This window comes from Notamacropus eugenii, chromosome 1 (assembly GCF_028372415.1).
Source record: "Notamacropus eugenii isolate mMacEug1 chromosome 1, mMacEug1.pri_v2, whole genome shotgun sequence".
NCBI lineage: Eukaryota > Metazoa > Chordata > Mammalia > Diprotodontia > Macropodidae > Notamacropus > Notamacropus eugenii.
This window is the reverse complement of record NC_092872.1, coordinates 293,324,423-293,350,780: the sequence shown is the minus strand read 5'-3', so window position 1 is coordinate 293,350,780 and position 26,358 is coordinate 293,324,423. Positions and strand designations below refer to the sequence as shown.

The 26,358-nt window shown below is 40.4% G+C and overlaps 1 protein-coding gene across 2 annotated transcripts in view; it reads left to right on the top strand.

Annotated features, from left to right (window-relative positions):
- The window catches only part of PAPLN (papilin, proteoglycan like sulfated glycoprotein), an 85,781-nt gene that overhangs the window by 45,320 nt on the left and 14,103 nt on the right, over window positions 1–26,358 (top strand). For both annotated transcript variants that reach the window (XM_072629188.1, XM_072629187.1), the window contains 10 exons: window positions 1,246–1,425; window positions 9,491–9,647; window positions 12,537–12,626; window positions 12,914–13,169; window positions 15,451–15,556; window positions 15,990–16,119; window positions 17,248–17,878; window positions 21,478–21,612; window positions 22,495–22,622; window positions 23,012–23,150. In XM_072629188.1, the coding sequence (XP_072485289.1) occupies window positions 1,246–1,425; window positions 9,491–9,647; window positions 12,537–12,626; window positions 12,914–13,169; window positions 15,451–15,556; window positions 15,990–16,119; window positions 17,248–17,878; window positions 21,478–21,612; window positions 22,495–22,622; window positions 23,012–23,150 (1,952 nt within the window). The remainder of the gene's footprint in view (window positions 1–1,245; window positions 1,426–9,490; window positions 9,648–12,536; window positions 12,627–12,913; window positions 13,170–15,450; window positions 15,557–15,989; window positions 16,120–17,247; window positions 17,879–21,477; window positions 21,613–22,494; window positions 22,623–23,011; window positions 23,151–26,358) is intronic.

Sequence of the window (26,358 nt, the reverse complement as noted above, 5' to 3'; positions counted from 1 at the left end):
ACATAGGATTTCCAGGGTGGTCAGGTTACTGTGCTCAGCACCCAATATAATAAAAATGCAAAATGGGGGGAGGAGGTAGCAAAAAAGAATATCAGCCTGAAAGCTGACAGACCTGAATGCTAATCCCACCTAACTGTGTGATCTTGAGAAGTTTACTGTTCCTTTCTGGGTCTCAGTTGTTGTTTCAGTCATGTCCAACTCTTCATGACCCTACTTGAGATTTTTTATTGGCAGAGATACTGGAATGGTTTGTCATTTCCTTCTCCAACTCATTTTACAGATAAACTGAGGCAAACAGGGTGAAGTGAAGGGTTGCATAGCTAGTAGATGTCAGAGACCAGATTTGAACTCAGGAAGATGAGTCTTCCTGATTCCAAGCCCAATGCTGTATCCCTACTGTACTGCCTACCTTCCCCAGGGCCTCAGTTACCTCATTTGTAAAATGAATGCGTGGGACTAGGTGATCTTTAGGGTTCTTTCAAGCTCTAAATTTAACAATTGATGAAAATGTTTAAGGAGAAAGGATTAGAAAGTCCATTAGCAGAGTCTGTGTGATTCTGTAAGTCCTGATTATCTCCAAGACTTCCTAGCAGATGTCCAGCTATCATTTGGGGTGTGTGACTTGGCCTCACTTATTAGTGGCACAGTGGATAGGGCACTGGGCCTGGAGTCAGAATGATCCGAGTTCAGATTTGGCCTCATATATTTACCAGCTATGTGGTCCTGGGCAAGTCACTTCAACCTTTTCCTCAATTTCTTATTTGTAAAATGGAGATCATTTCATCACCACCATCATCATTATTAGGCAGCAGGCCTGGAGTCAGGAAGGACTCATCTTCCTAAGTTCAAATCTGGCTTCAGATACCTACTGTGTGACTCTGGAGAAGAAAATGGCAAACCATTCCAGTATCCTCACCAAGCAAACCCGAGATGGGGTCATGGAGAGGTGGATATGACTGAAACGACTGAACAATAACCAATAGTTGTCATTAGGTAATAATGTTTCTCCATTTGTAAAATGGAGTTAATAATACCTCTCAGAGTTGTTGTGAGGATAAAATGAAGTAATAATTGCAAAGTACTTACCATAGTTCCTGGCACATAGTAGGTACCATATAGATGTTAGTTATTATAATTATTATTTTTGTTACTTATTGTTATTCTAGACCAAGGTAATGTCTTCCAGGCAGGGTACTCCTCAAGGGGAATGAGAGGCGGAAGCTAATGAATGGGTTTCCCCTATAGTGCTCTGCCAGCTGTGGCCCAGGGGTTCGAAGCCGGACGGTCACCTGTTGGGGGGATGAAGGCACTCCCCTTCAAGATTTTGCCTGCTCTTCAGTAGACAAGCCTCCCCTGACTGAGGACTGTATAGGAGAGAACTGCCCTCTTCAGGAGCCTGGCTGGCATGTCGGGGACTGGGGGCTGGTGAGTATCTGACCTTGCCCATATTCCCAGCCCTAGCATCTGGGTGTTGGCATCTTGTTCTCTAAAGTGCCTGGTGCTTGACATATGTCTTTATAATGACATGATGGGAGAAAAAGCCTTGACAGAATGCTTGAATCTCTCTGAATTTGCATGGATCAGCCCCCCCTGCCTCAAGTGCACATGCCTGCTTCTCAGAATCCCTCATGTCTGGTGCCTCCATCCACCCTAATGCATCTCTCCTGGCCAAGTTACCTTGTATTTACTTTATATGTATCTTGTATGTAATATATGAACATATAGTTTCCCCTGAGATGAATGAAAAGTCTGAGACATAGGTTTTGAGTAATTAATAATCAATTTCTTAATTAAGCTAGTATGTAATCAATAAATTGAATTCAGTGGTTCTCTCTGAAAGACCGAGTATGGAGGTCACTTGAATGTTTAAATACCTTTGGAAGAGGGGTTGAACCTGATGGGTGGAAATCAATACTGATTTGTTAACAATTGGTTGTTGCCCTTCATCTTTGAAGAGGACCAAAATGACATCACCATGATAAAGTGAAGTTTCAGTGTGTCTGACTGTGGCTGATCAGACCAATATGAGCTCGGAATGCTCTACCACAGGTTGGGCACAGATAGTCCGTGTGAATATTTGGGGTGGATATCCCAAATTTGTGCATCCTGTGTTTACTTTGTGCTGTCTCAATTCTACTTTGCTCAAAGAGCACAGCACCCTTTCTGATGTGGGCATGCCATGCTGAGTGGTCCTGTGCCAGTGTCTCCCATGCTGCACAGTCAAATTCAAGGTTTTTGAGAGTGTCCTTGTATTGCTTCCTCTGGCCACCATGTGATCGCCTGCCCCATGTGAGTTCTCCATAAAATAGTCTTTTTGACAAGCGTACATTTTGCATTCGAACAACGTGGCCATCCATCAGAGTTGTGCTCTCTGAAGCATAGTTTGAATACTTGGTAGTTCAGCTTGAGCAAGGATTTCAGTGTCTGGTACCTTATCCTGTCAGGTGATGCTCAGAATCTTCCTAAGACAATTCAAATGGAAGTGATTCAGTTTCCTGGCATGGTGCTGGTAGACAGTCCATGTTTCACAGGCATACAAGAGTGAGGTCAGCACAATGTCTCTGTGGACCTTCAGTTTGGAGTCAGTCTAATACCTCTTCTCTCCCAAACCTTTCTTTGGAGCCTCCCAAACACTGAGCTAGTTCCTTTAACAATTAATGAGAGAATGAATATTATAATGATAATAATATGAATTAATATTATAATGCTTGTTCTAATGAGGCCTTGGGAACCATGACTGATCATGTTAGCACTCTTGGACAAAGAGACTTATCTCAAGTCATACCACTAGACAAAAGGGTTAATTCTCTACCCAGTCCTTACTGGGATAGAACAAAGGGAATTCACTTAGATTAGAATCCCTTTTCTCCCTGATCAGAAATAAGCTCTCCCAGGTGGGTGGGATCCTGCCCAAGACTGAGGAGGATGTCTCATTGTCATCCCTGTCCTTCACAAGGAAGAAAAAAGAGGAAGAAAAAAGTCTACTAATAATTGGTTATTAATAATCAAAAAGAGGATCTTTGGGTCCTGTTTATAAAATTGGTTATTCATACAATAAAAAAATCATTTTTCTCACCCCTGACAGAAGTAACCCTGCTTTGAAGGCAGGGACTTTCATTTTGTTTTTGCATTCCCAGTGCCCTGTACAGTGCCCGACACATGGCAGATATTTGGTAAATGGTGATTATTATTAGTACCTGTAAGTACAATTTCTTGTGAGGTGGGGCCAGGTAATGATACTTTACTGCTTGAAGGCCCCTTGGCTCCCAATGGTTCGCTGAAGGGACATGCTAGCTGCACATCCTCTTTCCTCCCATTTTTGACAGTGTATCACATAGAAAAATAACAGGGAGTCCGGAGCTCTGGAGGAGCTTACAGTCTAGTGGAGGAGAGGCATGGCCTCCTTCATCATCTCTACTTCTGGAAAGACTAGGCATGTATTCTGACGCCCATCCTCACACCATTTGCCCAGGACTGACATTATAAAGAGAAAATTATTGAGCTTCAGGTCCTGTACTAACAGCCTTTCTCATAGGATATTTCCAGGGTGTCCCCTTCCTCCATCCAGCCACCGGTATGAGATCTTCTTGATTAGAGCCCTGGGAGAGTAAACACAGCTACATGCCATGTTTCATATGTGCATATCAACTGTTTTTGTGTTTCCACATGTGTGTACATTTACACATATTTCTGGCTCTGCATGGGTCTTCTTGCATGAGTCTATGTCTTGGCCCAAGTCTGTGCATCCATGTGTGTGCACATATCCCTTATTCAGTGTCCTGGTGAGTTTCTATGTGCACATGTGTTCACCCACAGAGCTAAGATCCTGTCTTAGACACATACTAGCTCTGTGACTCAGGGCAGACCACTTGACCAATCTTATTCTTCATTTATAAAACGAGTTTGTGGGACTTATTGGCCTTGAACGGCCCTTTCACCTCTGAGTAAATGATCCTATGGTTTCTGGATGCATGACTCTGGTTCTGTGTCTTTGTGTGTGTGTGTGTGTGTGTGTGTGTGTGTGTGCCCATCCACCTTTGATTCTATGTGCATTTCCTACATGGTTGTATGCATACACATCTATGATAACATGCTTTCTTCTGTGTGTAGATTACTTAGATGGAGCAGTGGCTAGAACACTAGGATGATTTAAGTTCAGATCCAGCTTCAGACACTTACTAGTTCTGTGACCCTGGGCATGTCCCTTAACTTCAATTTGCTTCATCTATAAAATGGGGATAATAATACCTACCTTCCAGGGTCCAACTGAAAATCAATTGAGATAATATTATAATAATAGAATTAATATTATAATAACATGATTATATGAGATAATAATATAATAATATTACATGAGATAACAATAATAATAAAATTCTTTGCACAGTGCCTGGCACGTAATAGGTGCTATACAGGTGTTAGCTATCGTTGTGTGTGAGTGTGGGTACACATATCTTTTGTTCTGTGTCTTAACCTAAGGTGTGTAGGTGTGTGCACATCTTACACAGAATCATAGAACTTGAGACTTGGAAGGAACCTGAGTGACCACCCTGTCTAATCTATATACCAAGGAATCCTTACTATAATGTGACTGACAAGGGGCTGCCCAGCTTCTGCCTGAAGGCTTCTAAAGACAGCGGGGAAAACTAGCAGCCCCCTCCAGGGCCTGCCCATTCCACTTATGGATTCTACCTTTTATCATTTGGAAGTTTTTCCTAACATTAAGCCTAACTTGTCCTTTTTTCATTTTCTACCCATTGCTTCCAGTTCTGACCTTTGGGGACTAACAGAGCAAATCTAGTCACTCTTGCACAGGACAGTACTTTGCATACTTGAAGTTTAGCTCTTATGTGTCTTCCTGAGTCTTTTTTCTAGATTAAACATGCCCAGTTCTTTCAACTGTCCTGGACTCAAAATCCTTCACCATCCTGGTTGCCTTCCTTTGGACTCTCTCCAGTTTATCAATATCCTTAAATAATGATGCCTAGAAATGAACAAAATACTCCAGATGAGATTTGAATGGGAGCAGTGCACCATCATCTCCCTTTTGCTGGAATCTGTGCTCCTCTTAATGTAGCCGAAGATCTCATTAAGCTTTTGTGGTTGCCGTATTTCACTCATATTGAACCCAGATCCTTTTCAGAACAACAGCTATGTATCCACACTTCCTCCATCTTATAGTTGTGATATTGACTTTTTGTACCTAAGTGCAAGATTTTACATTTATTCCTGCTGAATTTCATCTTATTAGATTCAGCCTAGTGTCCTAACCTGTTAATATCTGTTTGTACCCTCACTTTTCCAATATGGGAGCTATCCCTCCCAGCTTTGTGTCATCTGAGAATTTGATGAGCTCACTCTCTATGTCTCTATCTAAGCCTTTGATAAAAACGTTAAATAACACGTGACTGAGACCAGATTCCTGGAATACTCCACTGGAGAATTCCTGCCTTGTTGACGTGGAGCCATTAACAACTCTTCTTTGAGTCCAGCCATCTGACCACTTTTGAATCAATCTGATTGGATTATCTTCTAACCTATAGTTCTTCTTCACAAGAATAGCATGAAATGCTTTATAAAAAACTTCACTAACGTTATGGGTGGAGCCAAGTTGACTGAGTAGAGGCAGCTGAACTCTCCCAACATCCCCCTCTAAACAACTTTAAAATAAGTCCTCAAATCAAATTTTGGAGTGGCAGAACCAACAAAGTGAGCCAGAGTGACTCTTGCCTGAGACAACTCCGGTTGACAGAGAGAGATCTGTAACATTGGTGTGAGAGTTAATCCAGAATGTGGCAGCAGCACCAGCCATAGGCCTTGGAGATGGCTGTGAAAGCAGCTTTGGGAGCTCTCAGTCCAGAAATGGTAAGGGGGTCAGATGACTGGTCAGAAACAGATTACAGGGGACCCTTTGCTAACACTGGGTGCTGTTGACACTGTTTAACGACTCTATTGTCCATATTCAATTCTGGGTCACAGTTCTGTGGCCAAAAGGAACACCAACACCTGTGGCTGCGGAGGTACAAGGTAAAGACCAGAGCACAGACCAGCATCTTTCCTTGGATCACACGACCTTGGAAGCACCAACAACTTGTAGATCCCCTAGTTCTGAAAACTGCAGCATGAAAGAACCTGAAGCTTGAGATAATGACTCCCAACCCCCAGATGAGCAGAGAGTCCAACTTCAGTATAACATCCAAAGTCAAGAAATAGACTGGAAAAAAGAGCAAACAACAAAAAAAGAACTTAGCCATAAAAAGGTACTATGGTTGTAGGGAAGACTTAAGATATAAACTCAGAAGACAATAATATGAAAGCAACTATAAACAAAGCCTCAAAGAAAAGCCCAACAATAATTCCAAGAAGAGGTAAAGAAGAAATAAGGATTTCATATGTCTAATGGATATAATTTTGCTTGCTTTCCCAGTGGGTAGGGGAAGATTGGAAAAGAACCTGGAACTCAAAACTTATTTATTTATTTATTTTTAATTACTTATTTTTAATTTATTTGTTTTCAGTTTTCTACAATCACTTCTATAAGTCTTAGATTTTTTTCTCCCTCTCTTTCTCCTTTCCCTCCCCGAGACAGCATGCAATCTTATATGGGTTCTACACATATATTCTTATTAAATACATTTTCACATTAGTCATGTTGCATGGAAGAATTAAAATGAATTGGAGAAACCATAAAAAAAACCCAAACAAAACAAAACATAACACAAGAGAAAATATTCTGCTTCATTCTGCATTCCAGTTCCATAGTTCTTTCTCTGGATGTGGATAGCATTTTGCCTCAAGAGTCCTTTGGGAATGTTTTAGGTCCTTGCATTGCTCTGAAGGGCTAAGTCTACCAGAAAAATCTCTTGCACACTGTGGATCTGGTTCTGCTCCTTTCACTCAGTATCAGTTCATATAAGTCTTCCCAGGCTTCTCTGAAGTCTTCCTGTTCATCATTTCTTATAGCACAATAGCATTTCATTACATTCATATACCACAGTTTGTCCAGCCATTCCTCAATTGATGGGCATCCTCTCGATTTCCAGTTTTTGACCACCACAAAGAGAGCTGCTATAGATATTTTTGTACACATGGGACCCATTCCCATTTTTATGATTTCTTTGGGATACAGCCCTAGAAGCGATACTGCTGGGTCAAGGGGCAGGCACATTTTTATAGACCTTTGGGCATAGTTAGTTCCAAATTGCTCTCCAGAATGGTTGGATTAACTCACAGTTGGAACTCAAAATTTAAAAAGGAAAGAATGTTAAAGATAAAAAATAAATTTTTTTTGAAGGCAAAAAATCCCAAACTTTGCTAAAACCTAGTTGAAGTATATCCACAACATTCCTCTCATTTACTGGTTTAGTAATCCTTTCCAAAAAGAAAATGGAGTTAGTCTGACTTGTTCTTGATGAAGCCATGCTGTCTCTTTGTTATCTTTTCTTTCCTTCCTAGATATTTGCTAGATATCTTAAATGATCATTCCTAGAATTTTAATAAGACTCAAAGTCAGACTCGCTCACTTATAGTTTGTAAACTGTTCTCTTCTTTTTATTTTTTTAGAATTAAGATCAACATTTGTCTTTCTCCTGTCTTGCGTCGTATCTCCCATTTTCCATGATCTTTGAGATGTTTGTCATAAGCACTCAGCAAATACATCTGCCAGTTTTTTCAGGATCTAAAAATGTAGTTTACCTGGATCAGGTAACTTGACCTTGCCACGGGCAAGTAGACACTCTTTTACAAGCTTTTCCTTATCTTGGGCATCAAACTCTTAGTTGTTTCCTATGTAAAGGTAATTCTCTTTTGCAGAACAGACCTAAACATTATAAGATTTGAGCAACTCTGCCTTCTCTCTGTGGCCAGTTATTATCCTTACTCCATAACGTGTGCTCTGCAGTCTCCTGACTGTTCCACAAAGAAGACACTGTCTCTCAGCCGCAGGCATTCTCTCTGGCTGTCCTACCTTCTCTAGGAAGCCTTCCCTAGCCCCTCTTCATTCTAGTGCCTTTCCTCTGCTAACCATCTACTATTTACCTTATCTAGTTTGCTTTATATAGATTTATTTGTATGTAGGATCCCCCATAAGATTGCCAGCTCCTTGAGGTCAGGGATATTCTATTGCCTTCCTTGGTGCTGAACAAATGTTGATTATTCATTATTCCATCCACCCCAAGCAAAGGTTCCCTCTCTTCTTTGATCTTCTTTCTCTCAATACAGGTTTGTTTGTTTGTTTGTTTGTTTTAAAAAAACAGCTACCTACCCTCAGCTTATTCTGAGCTTTCACATTCCTGACACTATTTTTACAGGACTTTGTCATACTTTTATAGTTATCTTTAGTTATCTGACCTTGCTCTCATCTTTTATAAATTTCTTTTTTAAATTTAACTTGGTTGGTGAGTCCCCTGTGTACCTACATTAATCATTTGCAAAACAATCCATTTCCCCCTCATTGGAATTATTTCTCTTTTGATCTTCAGAATTTCAGTCTTCAACATCTCCCATCCCTAGTGGGTTGACTTCCCCTGAAGCATTTTTGCTCCATGAGATCCTAACAGTTTTTTCTCTGAACTTTTTGAAATCTGCTTTTCCAAAATCTAGAGTGTATGCCAGCGTATGCCCAGGTTTCCTTTCCTCTATCACAAAGACTAGGCTGGAGTGGTCCCTTCTATCATTTCCAAACCAGCTACCAGTTCTTCCTTTTTTAGAATCAGATCAGACTATAACTTTGTCTTCTTAATTCCTTTACTTTTTGGTGGATTAAATTATCACTAGGTACTTAACCCACTAGTTGTTCCATTTACCTTTTCTCACTTTCTGTGTCCTGCCAACTATCTTCTCTTTGTCCTTTTCAAGTCTACATTTTCAGGTTCTATTTCTTAAAGCTCCTTAATTATTTTAATCCTTAATTGTTCTTGATCCTGATTTCCTGAAAACCTGTAGGTTTTAGAATCTTGATCAGTATCTGCACCTAAACATCGTTCTTCAATTTTCCTTAATTTCTTCCCCGTATCCCCAAATTTGACTGCTTAACCTATTCCACTATTCCAAGCCACTTTAAGTCATCTACATAATTTTATTCTTTTTCCAATTTAATCTAAGTCCTTTTTTGTCACTCCTTTGTCCATGTTTTTCTCCTGTGGAAGTTGGAAATGGAATTTTTTTTGGTTGATGTATGATTTTTGTTATGTATATGTGTGTACATATCTCATCTCTGGTTCTGAATATCTTTGTGCATGACAATATATGTATACATCTCTGGTTCTCTATTTCTCTATGGCATTGCCTTCCTGATGCTATGGCCATCTTTGAGAATACAGAACAAACAACACCAGCAACTTCGAGGTAAGCACCTATCTGGCTCAGTATGTGACTTTATACCTCTGATCTTTTATGTGTCTTTGTGGGTGTATGTGTACATCTGCTCTGTGTGCATATGATTACATATGTGTACTTAGACATTTTTCTGTCTCTCCCTAATGGTTCTCAGTGCTCTAAGAGCTGTGATTCAGGCATCCGGAAACGTCAAGTCATTTGTGCTGACAGGGAATCCAACGTCTACAGCTCTGACCTCTGCCTGGCTCGCCAGCCCCAGATGCCAGATGAAGTAGAGGCTTGTAACACACAGTCCTGCCACCTACCTCAAGGTAAGGAATAGGGAGAGGGAAAAGGAGGAGCAGAGAGGAGCATCAGTCAAGGACTGTGGACTTCTCTGGGTCAGTGGCTCCCTCTGAGGACAGGGGGCTGCCCTTTCCACCAAGACCAGTAGAGGGCATGGAAAGACTAGACTGAAGGGACATCAGAAGGGAGCAGGTAAAAATAAAAGAAGTCTTGCTTTCCCCTTTATGTTTTATTTTTTTCACCTTTATTTTTCAACCATTTAACAAGTCAGCACCTGATTCTGTGCTCAGCAGTAGGCTAAGTGCTATAGAAGAAATACAGCTTAATGGGTCTTGTCCTCAAGGAGCTTCTAGTCTAGTGGTGGAGCTAAGTCTAATAAAAGTGTGTGTGTAGGGAAAGCTCAAATAATACAAGAGGGAATATTATCACAGCCTGCTTTTCACTGTTCTCTGGAGCAGGGATGTCAGACGTGCAGCTCACCAAACTTCCAAATGTGGTAGGAACTAGATTAAAATGGAATTGGGAAATGTTCAACAAAATAAATCAAAACGCAAAAACCATAGATAATGTCACATTTTAAAACTAAGTCAATATCCTGCCTGCAGGTATCCTTTGTACAGATTAGTGCCCCCTCTTCCCACCCCACCCCCATTTCTATTTCAGTTTGATACCATAGGTCTGTAGTACTCAGATTACTGGGTTCAGCTGGGAATTCTTGGAATGAGCGTATGTCATCCAGTTCATGCCTGCAGTCTAGAGCACCTAGGGGCCTCTAAAATCAAATGAGTTCATTTAGTAGATAGAACACTGGACTTGGAGTCAGGAAAGCCCGGGTTCGAAACCACCGCTCCCTCTCCTGCATACACACCATCCTCCACCATGTAACCCTGGGCAAATCATTTTCCTCTTCAGTAGAATTAGAGAGGCTGGATTTCCTTTTAGCTCTAAATCTATCATCCTTTGCATTTTCAATGTGCTAGGAGGTCTTTCGAAAATAAATTACTTTTAAAAAATAAAAGAGTTAAAATAATTAGTAAAGGAACTGAGAAAACACACTCCACACACATGCAAACACACACACGCTCACACACACACACACACACACACACACACACACACACACACACACAGGATTCAGCTGTGCTCTCCATACCAATGGTGAGGAAAACCATGAAACAATCCTTTGGAAGATTTGGGCTGTGGGCAAATAAATTGTCCCTTGTGAAGCCAGACAAGCATATAAGATTCATCTGCGTAACTTTCCTTGTTCCACTCTCCCCAGTAATCATCAGTCAAAGCAGTGTGAGTAGGTCATCTGCGTCCCTCTCCTTCCTCAGTTTTGGCCACTAGTGGGAAGGCTTTACTAGCAACTGCTATATTATATTTATGCATAAAACATACACACATATATGTATATGTATATACACACACGCATGTGTGTGTGTGTACATATGATTCCTATACTGAGAGGTGGCTGTGAACTTGTATGAAGCTCCTTTCCCACAGTGTTCTTACTCCACAAATAGAATCCATCTCTCAGTACAATGTTCTTTCCTCCAGGCACACAGTCCCCCTAGGAAAATGATGACTCAGGAACTTCTCCTAACTAGCAATCACAGCCTGAGTGGGCTCAGGCATTTTAAGGGATGCCATTGAATGGACCTCTCCTCGTTATATAATCAATATTTATATTTTGGGGCTACAGATTCTCAATGCTATGGAAATTCAGACACTGGAAAAGGTTTTATGGAGAAGATGAGAATACAATTGGACCTTGATGGACAGAAAAGACTGTTCCATCTCCCAGCTTGTCCTCTCTCTTTTCTTGAATAAGGAGAGGGAAGGCCACAACAGACTCTGGAATGACCTTCATGCTTGTGGGACAAGGAGAAAGCAGCCGGACCATAGCGGAGGCTGCCTTGCTGGGTTAGGGACCAGTGAGATGGAGATGGTTTGAGAAAATGGATTCTGGTAGTACCTAGAAGAGTACCCAGGGGCTAGGGAAAGGAATTAAGAGAACCAGACAGTTAGGTATGAGGAGGTGAGATGATGAGGCCTTGACCTTCCAAGCAGAGTCAAGAAGGCCTGGACAAGGGCAGTGTTTTCATTTCTTGATATGTCACAAGCACATTGATCATTGTCACTCATGTGGGGCATCTCCCCTCACTGCCCCATCTCAGAGCCTGCAAAGAGGACCACTTCTCAGTCAGCTCCAAGGCGGTTCTCTCCCTGGTCTAAGGGTCCTCAAGTGAAAAGGGTAAAAGAGAGAAGGTGAGGATTTGAGGAAGATTGTTTATTTCCCTATTTTGTGGAAAGAACCGGCCCCTAAAAACTGCCTCCTTTCAGTGTTTTCATGCCCTTTCAGTGTTTCACTAGATAGAATAAAAAATTAGACTAAAACTAAGATATAACTCCTATTCCTTTGATACTTCCAATTTAAAGTCAAAGATGGAATTTCACTCCGAACCAAGGCATGTTGTAGGACAGAGTGTCAAAAACAAGTGGGCAGCCCAGATTAAAAGGTAATTGGAGAATATTTAACAAAATTTAAATAAATATATGAGAGAATGTAGATAATGTCCATACGCGGTTTTCTAAGTGAGCATGTAGCCTGCATGCATCCATATATAGGGTTTATTGGCTGCATACCCCATCTTGACATCACTGTTGTAGATCATCTGGAAATAGAGGCTAAAAATGTTTCCTCATTTTCCTTTCACTTCTGGGAATGTTGTCCGAAGCAGGTGGTAGCAAAGAGAGGCAGCGTCTTCCTTCCATGGCTCCCCACCCCCACCCCGTCCCCCTGGTGGTCTAGTGGCCCCTCTAACTGGGAAGGACCCAGTTTGGTGATTTTCTCAGGTTTATCCTTTGCTCTCCAGTTTTGTTCCTCTATTCTTTTCTGTGTCGTTCTTCAGAGGTCCCTAGCATGCAGGATGGCCAAGGCTACGACACCAGTCGCCAGGACCTGTTGGCCTACTTGGACCCTCTGGGAACCCCTTCCCAAGGTTTGGGAGTAAATGCATCCCCTTGTCCTCCAAATTTTCCTTCTCTTCTGCCCCTTGCTTCTCTAAATTTTGGGGGAAGGGTGAGGTAGGTAGGATGACAAGACTGCACTGGCTCTAGATGCCAGCCATCTGAATACAAAGGTTTGGGCAACAGACATATCTACCTCAGGCAGCTGGGAGAAGCCACCTGAGAGTATCTAGCATCTGGCAGGGTGAGTCAGAGGGGAGGCAAGGTGGCAGGGTGTGATGAACTATAGGCATTAGGTTCTATTTCCTCTGCTTTCTAGGTACCAGGGAGGAATGGCGGATACACAGGAACCAGCCTGTGTCTGAACATAGTGCTGAGGGAGACAGGGGCTCTAACTTATTGCCTCATCACTGGGAGTCTGGCCGGAGCATCTCCAGATCTCAGCACAACCCTGGGGTGAGGTCGCAGTCTCATGACTGCAGCCACAGTCTTCATGGGTGCTGCCCAGATGGCCATACAGTGGCACCTGGTCCCTTCGGGCGCGGCTGTCCCAGGATCTCATGTCAGCAGAGCAGGTGAGTGATGAAGATGGCCATTCTCTCCTTGCCAGGTAAAGAGAGGACCCTCGGGGAATTCTGATTAGTTCTGGTACAGAGTAGCATGGGGACAGTATGTTTAGGGGAAAGAAAATTTGGCTGAGAATCAAAAGATCTGGGCTCTAATCTTTGTTCTACCGTTAACTATAATTTGGGCAAATCACTTCCCCTTTCTTGAGTCTGTCGCAGGGTGACCTGAGAGAATTGGTGTGAAAGCATTTCGCACTATCAAGGTATCAGAAAGCAGTCAGTGTTGTGGTTTGTCCTTCATTCTCCAAGAGGACCATCAGGAAAGTGATGCCCTGACTTACAAGTGAATTGGATTTAAGTGAGGCAGGCTGTGCAAGGTCACCAGACTCACTGTCTCCTCCAGAGCTAGATATAGATCAGGATGACTGGAGATGACCCTAGAAGTCAGTCAATAAAAGCTGGATTAAGGACTTACTGTGTGTTAGACTCTGTACTAAGTGCTGGAGATACAAAGGAAGACCAAGAACAGCCCCTGCTTTTAAGGAGACCCCAGTTTAATGGGGAGACAACAGACAGACAACTGTAACTACATACAAACAAGCTATATGATGGATAAGTTGGAAATAACAGAGGGAAAGCACTAGAATTAAGGGGGAATAGAAAAGACAGATTTCTGAGATCTGTAACTCCCTGGGACAGGAGAGACAATATGATTCCATGAAAGGGGTCAGAGGATCTGGGTTTGAATTCCAGTTCTGTCACTGACTAGTTATGTAACCTTGGGCAAGTTACTTTTCCTCTTGAGATCTCAATTTCCTCATCTGTAAAATGAAAGGGATGAATTCAGTGACCTCCAATTTACTTTCCAGATCCAAATCTCTCTCCCTCCCCAACTTTCTCCCCTTCTCACCCCCCTCTCCCTGTTCCTCCCTTCTTCCCTCCCTCTCAGCAATCAGATTTAAATGACTTGCCCAGGGTCATGTAGCTAGAAAGTGTCAACTGTCCAAGGTCAGATTTGAACTCAGGTCCTTTTGACTCCAAGGCTGGTGCTCTGTTCACTACACCACCTAGCTACCTCCAGCTCCAAATCTCTCATGCTAACGCCTTGGATGACACATATGGGACCTGATAACCTTCCTTCCTTCATAATCCTACTCACACCAGTCAAGTAGAGAGGGTACCAAAATAAATCCATGAGCTCCCATTTTTTTCACCCATACTCATTAAAAATCATAGTGGTCATTGTTTCCAAGGAGAAGGAGTCGTGCAGGACCAGGGCTTCATGAGAACTCATGATCATACATAGGATTTAGAGCTGGAAGGAACCTTAGAGAATATCTAGTCCAATACCCTCATTTACAGATGAGGAAACTGAGGCTCTGCAGAAGAAACTAACCAGGTAGGAGAGTTTGGATTCAGACCTAAATCCTTTGATGCCAAATCCCCAGAACTCTGTCTACTGTATTTTCCCAAAGCCTAGTTGCTCCTAAGTGCAGCTCAGTTCCTAATGGATTTTATACCATGCGCTAACCATAAGCACTCTGCATTTGGGGGTCATTAATGAGAGCTGCTAGATAATACTAATTGATAGCTCACATTCATAGAGTAATTTTAGTTCCACAAAGTGTTTTACAAATATCTCATTTGATTCTCAGAACAGCCCTGGCAGGTGGGTGCTATTATTATTATTTATCCCCATTTTACAGATGAGGAAACTGAGAGAGGCATAGCTGAAGTGACTTGTTCAGAGTCACATAGCTAGTAAATATCAGAGGTAAGATTTCACCTCAGGCCTTTCTTACCCCAAGTCTAGCGCTATCTGCCGTGAGCCATCTGGGTCTGGTGAGCGTTGGGCACATGTTCACAAGACTCATGCAAAATAAATGGTCTGAGCAGCGTGAGAGAGATGGAAAGGGCATGACTGCTTTTATTTTTTAAGAGGGATTCCCTAAAAGGGGTGTGATATTGATAAGTAGATCCTTCTTTACTTTACCTCTTTCTATGAAAAGGCTGCTTAAGCCTCTACTACTAAGAGGCCACAATGCAGTAAAGCAGATAGAGATGTTCAGAAAGCACCAAGTTCAAATTCCTACTAACTGTGTGACCCTGGGCAAGTCACTTATAAGGTCTCTTCCCCCCTCCCCCCCGCCCTCCCAGGACCTGAGCTCCTTGGACCATCGTTGCCTGGACCCTCTAGCTCAGTAGAAAAGAGGAAATCGGGAGGGGGGAGGGAGAAGCAGAGGGAAAAGTCTGGCAGGAAGAAGACAGACTCCGTGAGAACTTTCAACAGGTATGGATGCTGTCCTGATGGGGTCTCGTCAGCACTGGGCCTGAACTTCGCAGGCTGTCCACTGTCCTCTGGGAATAGACATGGGCCCAGAGCAGCATCCTCTACGGCAAGTAGCTTGATCCCTTGGGTGGGATCCACTGCTTGTTTAGATTTGACTCAGGTGGCTAGGGTGCAGAATTCCCTTCCTGCATCTGCTTCTGCCTTCCTGAACATGCTTTGAGACTCTATGTCCCTGCCTCTCCCTGGCTACCAAGACTTGGGAGGGACCAGGAGTTTGGGTGCATCTGGGAATGGGGAGTAGGGTGGGGAGAGAAAGTCTCCTACCGCTGTTCTTCTGATTATCTGTACCAGGGTGAGAGTGGAAGTCTGAGAGTCTGGGAATGGAAACATGAAAAGCTGGGCTTAGAGACCCTTTCTTCCATCCCTTGCTTTTCCCAAAAATGAGTTCTAAAAACTCTCTGGGACTCTCCATGATGTAGGGTTTGGCGTACTGGTTTGCCTGTCCCTTCACTCTGTCATCACCTCTTCCCTCTACGTAGGCTGAGCAAGCTGAGCCCCAGCGGAACCCATCCATAGAGTGCCGAGGATCCCAGTATGGCTGCTGCTATGACAATGTGGCTTCCAGCGCAGGCCCCCTGGGAGAAGGCTGCAGAGGCAGGCCCAACTACCGTAAGTGACCCTGTCCTCTAGGCATTACCACCCTCTTTAGGGTGAAAGGAAGGAGAATAAGAATTTAAATAGCACCTACTGTGGGCCAAGCACTAGATGTACTACGTGCTTTTTTAATTTTTTTGAGACAATGGGGTCAAGTGATTTACCCAGAACCACACAGCTAATAAGTGTCTGAGGGTGAATTTGAACTCAGGTCCTCTGCTCCAGGGCCGGGACTCTGTCCACTAGCTGCCCCTTAAGTGCTTTATACACATATCTCCCTGGTCCTCACAACAGTCTTTGGAGGTAGATGTTATTACTGCCTCCATATTATAGTTGAGGAAACTGAGGCAAGCAGAAGTTAAGTGACTTTCCCAGGGTCACACAGTGACCATGGTGGATGGATTTGAGCCAGATCTTCCTGACTCTTGGTCCAGCAGTCTGCCCACTGTCTCACTAGCTGCCTCATAAGTTCTAACTTTCTATTTCCCCTCATTTGTCATTTTTTCTCAACCTTGACAATCTCATGTCTGTGAGGAAGAACTTCAGTTGTTTTAATTTGCTTTTCTTCAGTCTTAAGTCACTTAGAGCATTTTTCCATATTTTTCAGTCCCTTCCCAATGTTCCTTCTTCTGATATCTTCTCCTTCCCTTGCCCCTAAATCCTTAAGGACATATCTTATGCAAAAATAGCATGTCAGGAACTAGAAGAGTGCCTTGCACACAATAGACTCTTTATTAAAAGATTGTTGATTTGGGTAAATCCTACTTCCTTTAAGGTGTTAGCTGATATGAACTTAAGTTCTTACCTTTATGTGTGTTGGCTGAGATTCTTGAAATCCTCTTTCATTGAGGTCCCCTTGGCATTTCTTTCTGTGTGCAGAAATCTGGGCAGAGGGTTCAGAATGGCTTCGTTCCCAGCACCACCACTGGCTCCTCACCATGGAGATCCTGGCCTTGGTTTCCCCAACTCTTCTCACTCCCTGTCTTGGCCCCTCAGTTTTCCTGAGCCTGTGTCCTCAGAACAGTTGATAAATAAAGAGAGAGAGGAGTAGTGCTCTTGCTAAGGACTGAATGTGAGGAGGAAAATTCCTGTAGGTGATGAATGACCGTCAAGGCACAATTCTCTCCTGCTCTTCCTCTACAGCCTACCCAGTCAGGTGCCTGCTGCCCAGCGCCCATGGCTCTTGTGGGGATTGGACCCCTCGCTGGTACTTCATTCCCACTGTGGGCAAATGTAACCGTTTCTGGTATGGTGGCTGCCATGGCAACAGGAACAACTTCCTCTCTGAGGAGGAGTGCATGAAAAGTTGCCAAGAGGGAGCTGAGGACAGTCCCCCAAGACCCCTGACTCACGGAACAGAGCAGAGATGGGCATCTCCCTCCCAGAAAGAGACAGACACACCCTTGAGGCCCAGCCAACCCAGGCAAGGGTCTTCTGGCTATAACCAAGGAGGAGGCCCTGGGGACCACCAGGAGGTCTCTTACTATGGCCATTCATTCGGAAATGATGGCCATAGTAGGACTAGGGTGAGTTGGGGTCTGGATCACACAGAGACATCCGAGGGAAGTCCCTCCCTTTCATCTAGCTCTTCAAGGCTCGAGCAAAGGGGACAGTACCTGAGGCAAGATGAGACTCACCTACCCAGAACCTTTGAGCAGAATCCCTCAAAGAATCAACATACAGGACACCAGGACCTGGAGTTCAGACCAAGTGCATTTGTTCCAGGAGAAGCCATTAGGCAACCAGCTCCACACTTACAGGTTCCTTCTCACAGGTAAAGGTGGACCACTAGGGAGGGGTGGCTAGGGGAAGGACCAGCATTAGGAAAATTTGCAAAGTCAGGATAGCTTGCGTCTGCCCATATACCAACTCCCCTTCCAGCCCCTTTTCTTTTTTTAAAATTAAATTGTTTTTTTCCCCCAAAGATCTGTCTTTTCTTCCTCCCTCCTCCTCCCCACTCCCATTGAAAAAGAAGGAAAAATAAACTTCATGTCACAGACATGAATAGTTAAATAAAACAAGTTCTTGCATTGGCTATGTCCCCAAAAAATGTCTATATCTTGAGTCCATCACCCTTCTATGAGAAAATCGGTTAAGAGTTTTCGTCATGAGTCCTCTGGAATTGTGGCTGGTGGTTGTATTGATCAGAGTGCCTAAGTTTTTCAAAACTGTTTGTCTTTACAATATTGTTGCCATGGTGTAAAATGTTCTCTTGGGTCTGCTCACTTCACTCTGCATCAGTTCATTCAAATCTTCCCAAGTTTTTTAAAACCATCCCCTTCAACATTTCTTACAGAAAAATACCACATTTTACCACAAAATCATCACTGATTTTATGCTAAATATTTTTTTGCAAAAAAGTGGGGTGCAACCATTATGTGAAATTTTAAAAAATTTATGCTGGTATTATTTAAAAATCATTTATTACTAACTATCACTGGCAGATGAATTGTACAGTTTAGCTAGCATGGGAAGATGCAAGTCTTATCTTATTACATGGCAGCTTCACCTGCTTGTCCACTCCCCTTGCACCTATGGCTCTTCACTGGGTTGAGTGACAATACCATTAGTACTGCAAAGTTTTAAACAAACCATGCAAGTAGGCTTTTAGAAACATACTGACAATGCATGTGCACTGAAAATTCTAGACTCGCAGCTCCCAACGTGTGAAAGATAAATGCATATCCATAGGTCACTGGTAAATACATTGCTGCTCTGTTTACATTGCGGCATGATAAACAGAATTATGCCATACAATGATTACATGATGAACGGTTATAAACCAACTTTTGGACTAAAAAAACAAGGTGCGATGATGTGGTGCCAATGATTATGCAGTGAAATATGGTAGCATTCCATCATGTTTAAATACCATTTCTTTTTCAGCTATTCCCCAATTGATGGGAACTCCCTTAACTTCCAAAATACTTTGATATCTCAAAAGAACTGCTAAAAATATTTTTGTACATGTGGATCTTTTTCCTATTTCTTTGATGTCTTTGGAGTATAGACTTTTGTAGTGCTTATCATAGGATCACAGTTTAGTAACTTTTTGGGCATAGTCCCAAATTGCTTTCCAGAATAACTGGAACAGTTCATAGCTCTGCCCAAAATTCATTAATGTACCTGTTCTGTCACAGCCAGTGCAACATTTGTCATTTTTGTCAGCTTTTCCAATCTAATGGATGTAAAGTGGAACCTCAAAGTTGTTTTATTTTGCGTTTTTCTAATTATTCATGATTTAGAGCAGTTTTCTCTATCGTTAAGTCCTATTTCAACACTACTTTTGATCTGCTCCTTTTTCCAGTACCTTCTTTCACCATCTCCCCTAAATGCTTGAGGATATAACTTATACAAAGAGGAGTAGGTCAGGGAACTTAGCAAAGTGTTTTGTACAAAATAGGCTTTATAAGGAATGCTTGTTGAAATGGATAAATCCTACCTCTTTAAGGTATGAACTTAAGTTCTCAGCAGAATTTAATAGGGAACTTTTGAAGATTTCCCCTCCTCCATTGCTTTTCCCACCCAGAACAAATTGATATTCTTCTTGATCTTCATCCATCTAAGAGGATGCCAGGCTTGCCAGGGTCAAGCTTTTGAGTCAGACAGGATAGTTGCCTTATGATGGGATTTGAGGGGATCCAAGAAGGCCTGCTTGATCCCAAATATCTCAGCTGCTCACGATGGTATGTGAAATTCTATCATTAAATCACTTAAAATCCTATGAATTAGAAAATAGAACCCAACAATTTGTGGTCTTCAAGAAACACACCTAAAGCACAGGGAATCCATATAGTTTGAAAATGAATATAACTCTAAAGTGAGTTAGGTTTAACATAGAAGCGATTTAGAATAAAATATATTATGCTTCACCTAATCCTAAAATGTAGAAATTACAAACATAATTTTAGATCAAACAGAAACAAACACAAATTCCATTGAGAGGCATGCAGAAAAAGTAAGATATAATTTAAGGCATAATGTAACAATATTAGTGTAAAATAAAAGCATTGGCATTGCAACCAAGTTTATAAGGGAATGATTACTAAAATGCAAAAAGACCTAGAAAGTAAAGTATTAATTTGTACATGAGTTTAATGTTGTTCTGTCATCACTGGACCAATCAACCAGGAACATAAATCTTGTAGAGAATGTTGGAAAACTGGATTTAATAGAAACCAATGAATGAGAATATTAGGGACTCTGTGTATTTCTCAGGTTCCCAAGTGACTTTAAAAAAAATAATCATATGTGAAGGCATAAAAATCTTAATTTTTAAAATTAATTTATTTGTTTTCAGTTTTCTACAATCTCTTCCATAAGTCTTAGATTTTCTCCTCCTCCCTCCCCGAGACAGCTTGTAATCTTATATAGGATTCTACACATATACTCTTATTTTTAAAAAAATCTTAATTTTAAGATGATATTTTAATTTACTTAGAAAACTTTAGAGAGTCAACAAAATTAATCATAACAATAGCTTCAACAAAATAGCGTGATGTAAAAGAAAACCACAAAAATCTTCAGAATTTCTATTTGTTCCTAGCAAGGACCACAAGAAGAGATTAAATGGTAAATACCACCTAAAATAACAATAAAATGTAGGTACATAGAAGAACAGTACAAAATAATTTTCATACTTGGAGAAACATTTATTATTCAAGGTTTCTGTATGCCAATAATGTAAAAATGATGCTATTGTACAGATAGCTCATAGACTTAAAGCTATGCCAAGCAAACTACTAAGGAGATACTTTATAAAATTAGGAAAAATGATGACAGAATTCATATGGAGGAACAAAAGATCAAGGATATCAAAGGATGTAGCAAAAAACAGTAGGAAAGATGAGAACTGGGAAATAACATCTGAAATTATGTGATAAAAGTGGTAATTATGAAAAATTTTAATTTTGGGTAAAAACTTTTAAAGTTGATTAGATTAGATAAGCAAGACTTATGTAACTCCTCTAATCTTTGATAAACCCAGGTACACAAAGTATTAGGAAAGAACTCTTTATTCAAGAAAAATGTGGGAAAAGTGGAAAGCGGTTTGGTAGAAAATAGTTTTAGACCAGCATCTTATAGTATTCATAAAAAGGAGTTGTAAATAGATATAATGAATAAAGGAAAAGATCATCACAAAAAAATCAGAGGAGAATTGCAACCATGGAAAGAGGGATAAACCTTAACCAGCTAAGGGAAGAAAGAAATAATAAAATGGTACACTTGATCATTCAACCAAGATTCATTCAGAATTTAGCCCTCTGTGCTAAGCACCATGAGACATACAAATATGAGTAAGAAACATGGGCTAATAAAGGAGATAACACCCATACACAAATAATCATAATATATCATCCTGCCATTTTCTAGGATTGTCTTGGACAAGACAGAATATTCTGGGGTTCAGGTCACCCTGGGGCAGATGGTTCGATTCTTCTGTGTGACAGGTGCCAGCCATGATGTGAAATGGCAGAAAAATGGGAAGCCAATCAGATCATCAGATAGGTAAAGGAACTCTTCCTTTCCACAATCCACATGACCCTTTACAACTCAAGATGCTCCCTTCCAAAGGTAGGATTTGGGGATTTGGACAGCCAAGGAGAGATAGGCTGGGGCAAGTCTATCCACAGGTCTCACTAAATGGGGCGTGGGAATTCAGGGATATTATTAAGGAAATTAGTAAATATTTAATCATAACAAATATTATTTATATGGTGCTTTATGTTATTATTTATATAATTTGTTGATTTTAAAATGTTACATCAGTTATTCCACCTAATCCTTACAACAACCTTGTGAGAAAGGTAGAGAAGGTATCATTTTTTCCCTTGAGTAAACTGAGTCTCAGAAACGTTTGGTATTTTGCCTAAGGTCACATAGCTAATTCAGTTATCCCTTCCACATCATGGGGATTAGGGCTATAGCAATGCTGCAATCTGGAAAATCCATGTATAAGTTTTTGACTCTCCATTTATACCAGACAAGTCTGAATTATAGTATTAAAAGATAAAATATATTGATGTCATACAGTACTGTACATTTATTTTATGCATTTCTAAACTTGTTCTGTGTCATCTGTTGGCCTTTGTGTGTTATCTTCAGCTTCTGAAAAACTCCCAGAAAATTCCCATTTAATTTCTTATGCCACCCGGATATATCAGAACTTCAATGAGCAAGGTTGTGATGTGGAAGGGATAACTGCAATTGATAAAACCAGGACTTGAACTCAGAGTCTTTTGATTCCAAGAACAGGGTTCTTTCCTCTATCACAATTAGGTGAGGAGTCTGGATTGGGCATGATAGGGTACAGGCCAGGGCATTGTAGGGCATAGGTTGGGAGATTGATGTATTGGTCAGGGCTGTCCCTTGATATATGGTCTCTCATAGACACCATCTGCAGTCAGATGGCTCCTTGGTCATCAATTCAGTGAGTGAAGATGATGCTGGCACCTACACCTGCAGCAGTTCTCCTGGGGGCCAGGACAGTAGTCGTCACGTTCAACTCTGGATCACAGGTCACTTGGTCATGCCCCCTTCAATGGGATTTTTAATGGATTTGCTTTGTTCCTGCCCACCCTCTCCCTGGGATGGGAAGGGTTAGATTTAGGTGGTGGGATTAGGTTTAGGATTGTCTTGATTGAGTGCCCTCCACTCTGTGTCTTTCCTGTTAGCCGTGATGTCCCCTGTAGAAACTCAGGGGGCATCCTCTGGAAAGGAGGGCTTAACATTTTTGTTTCCAGAGCTGTAGTGCCTTGGTGTTCGTGAATGGCAGGACGATGGCAGGACCCTGTTCTTAGGCTCCATTTACCACTTACAAACATTCTTGCCTCAGCGTTCCCTGGAGGATTAGTTGTAAAGTTCTCTGTCCTTGTCTGTCTTCGCACTTTCCTCTGCTTCATGATAGGGGATGACAGAACAGCACCTGCAGAAGCTGAGAGGAATCTCCCTCGAATCCAGGACCATAGACCCCTGGATTTTGGCATAGAAGGAGTTAGACAAGGTCAGAGGTCCAGCTCCCACAGGCACCATCAGCCAGGGTCCAGGTAATACTGCTTTTGTGCTACCTCTGGCTCTCTTTATTTCAGTTTTATGCCATACATATAACTTCCATGTTTTGCTACTTTGCTTATGATGTCACCTTTTATGCATAAGTCATTAACTCATTTTGAGCTCATCTTGGTATATGGTGTGAGATGTTGGTCTATACCTAGTTTCTGCCAGTTTCTCAATTTTTGTTCAATAGCACCAGTTTTGTTGTTTTGTTCTCATAGTTGGAATCTGTGGGTTTATCAAATGTTAGGTTACTCTGCTCATTTGTTTGTCCATATTATGTGCCCAATCATTCTTTTTCTTACCCAGTACCAAATTGTTTTTGACAATTACAGCTTTGTAGTATAGTTTGAGATCGGGTACTGCTAGGTGTCCTCAATTTTTCTCCATTGATTCCTGTGATATTATTGATCTTTTGGTCATCCAGATGAACTTTGTTGTTATTTTTCTAGCTCCATAAAGTAATTCTTTGGTAGTTTGATTGGTGTGGCACTGAATAAGTAAATTAATTTAAGCAGTATTGCCATTTTTATTATATTAGCTTGGCCTACCTATGAGCAACTAATATTTCTCCATTATTTTCATGTGTTTCTACTTGTGTGAAGTGTTTTGAAATTGTGTTCATATAGTTCTTGTGTGTCATAGCAGGCAGAGTTCTAAGTATTTTATACTGTATGTAGTTCTTTTAATTGGAATTTCTCTATCTCAGCCTGCTAGGTTTTGGTGGTTATATACAGAAAATGCTGCTGATGTGTATGGGTTTATTTTGCATCCTGTAACTTTCATGAAGTTGTTTCAATTAGTTTATTAGTTGACTCTCTAGGATTATCTAAGTATAAAATCATGTCATCTATAAAAACTGATATTTTTGTTTTGTTGTTGTCTATGCTTATTCCTTTATTTTTTCTTGTCTTATTGCTTTAGCTAGCATTTGTAGTACAGTATTGAATGGTGATAATGAACTTCTTTGCTTCACCTCTGATCTTACTGGAAAAGCTGTTAGCTTGTCCCTTGCTCTTGGTTTTAGATAAATATTACTTATCATTTTAAGGGAAATTGTTTATTCCTGTGCTTTATGGTGTCTTTTAAAAACAGGAATGTGTGTTGTATTTTGCCAAAAGCTTTTTCTGCATCTATTGAAATAATCATATAATTTTTGTCGGTTTTCTTATTGATATGGTTAATTATGCTTATAGTTTTCTTATTATTGAACTAGCCTTAAATCCTGCCTAGTCACAACAAAATCTTTGTGATATTGCTATAATCTGTTTGCTAGAATTTTGCTTACAATTTTTTCGTCAAAATTCATTAGGGAACTTGGTCTATAGTTTTCTTTCTCTGTTCTGACACTCCCTAGTTTAGGTAGCAAGACCATATTAGTATGAGAGAATGAATTTTGTAGGATCTCTTCTTTATCTATTTTTTTAAAAAATAATTTATATAGTACTGGAAATTACTGTTCTTTAATTATTTTGTAGAATTCACTTGTAAATCAATCTTTTTTCCTTGGGAGTTCTTTTATGATTGATTTTCTTTTAATTCTAAGAGTTATTTAAGTATTCTATTTACTCCTCTGTTAATTGGGCAATTTATATTCTTATAAATATTCATTTCATTTAGATTGTCTTATTAGCATCTAGTTGAGCAAAATAGATCCTAATAATTACTTTTATTTCTTTATTGGTTGGGAATTTTGCCCTTTTGTATTTTATGTTGATAATTTTTTCTTTTTCTTAATCAAATGGATTTTCTATTTGATTGTTTTTCCCCAAAAACTAGCTCCTACTTTTATTGGTTAATCAATTTTTTTTAGTTTTGCTAATCTTTCCTTTGATTTTCAGGATTTTTATTTTGGTGTTTAATTGGAAATTTTGAATTTGTTGGTTTTCTAGGTGTTTTTGATTTTGCAGTTACACACCAAATTTATTGATCTGTTCTTCCTCTTTTTTATTGATGAAAGAATTTAGAGATATAAATCTTCCCTTAAGGACTGCTGTGGCTTCATCCCACAAATTTTGGAATGTTGTTTCTTAGTTGTCATTATCATTAGTAAAAATGTTTTTATAATTTGTTCTTTGACCCACCCATTCTTTAGTATTAAGCTACTTAGTTTCCAATTTTTAATCTTTGCTTCAAAGGTCCTTTATTGAATGTAATTTCTATTGCATTCTGGTTAAAAACAGACACATTTAATAATTCTGCTTTTCTGCATTTATTTGTTAAGGTTTTTATGTACTAATACATGGTTGATTTTTGTGAAGGTGTCATGCACAGCTGAAAAATAGGTATATGCCTTCCTATTTCCATTCAGTATTCTCTAGAGGTCTATCATATCTAACTTTCCTAAAATTCTTTTGAGGTCCTTAACTTCTTTCTTGTTTTGTTTTTTTTTTTTTGGTTCAATTTATCTAGATCCGAGAAGGGTGAATTGAGATTCCTCACTATTATAGTTTTACTGTCTATTTTTTCCTATAACTTATTTAACTTTTCTTTTATGAATTTAAAAGTTATGTCATTTGGTGTATGCATGCTTACTGTTGATATTAATTCATCATCTACATCTTTTAGCAAAATGTAGTTTCTCTGTTTGTCTCTTAATTAAATCTCTTTTGCTTTTGCTTTGTCTAAGATTATGATTGCTACCTGTATGTGTTTTTTGTATTTTTAACTTTAGCAAAAGTATAAGATTCTGCTCCAGTCCCTTATTTTAACTCTATGTATATGTTTTTTTGTTTTAAGTATGTTTTTTGTAAACAATATATTTTTTTATTCTGGTTTCTAATCTATCCTTCTATCCTCTTCTCTTTTATTGTTCCCATTCACAGTTTTGATTGCCATGTATTTCCCTCTGTACTATTCTCTTATGTTCATTTTTCTTTTTTTCCTTGTCCCTTTTTAAAGAATCTGTTTTGCTTCTGACCAATGCCTCATATAATCAACCTTCCCTCTTATTTCACTCTTTTTCCTTATTAAGGGGAATCATTTTTGCCTGTTGTGTAGGATGTGTTTCTGTACCTGGCTGTGTAGTTTTCCCTCCTATAAGTAGTCCAGATGAGACTGAGGTTCAATATCATTCACCCCTGCTCCCTTCTTGTTATATAGTTGACTTATGTGAACTACTCCTCATCCCCACTCCTCATGTATTTAATTCTTGGTTTGACATCATCCAAACACAACAGAATCATGCACAGGCTCCTTCGA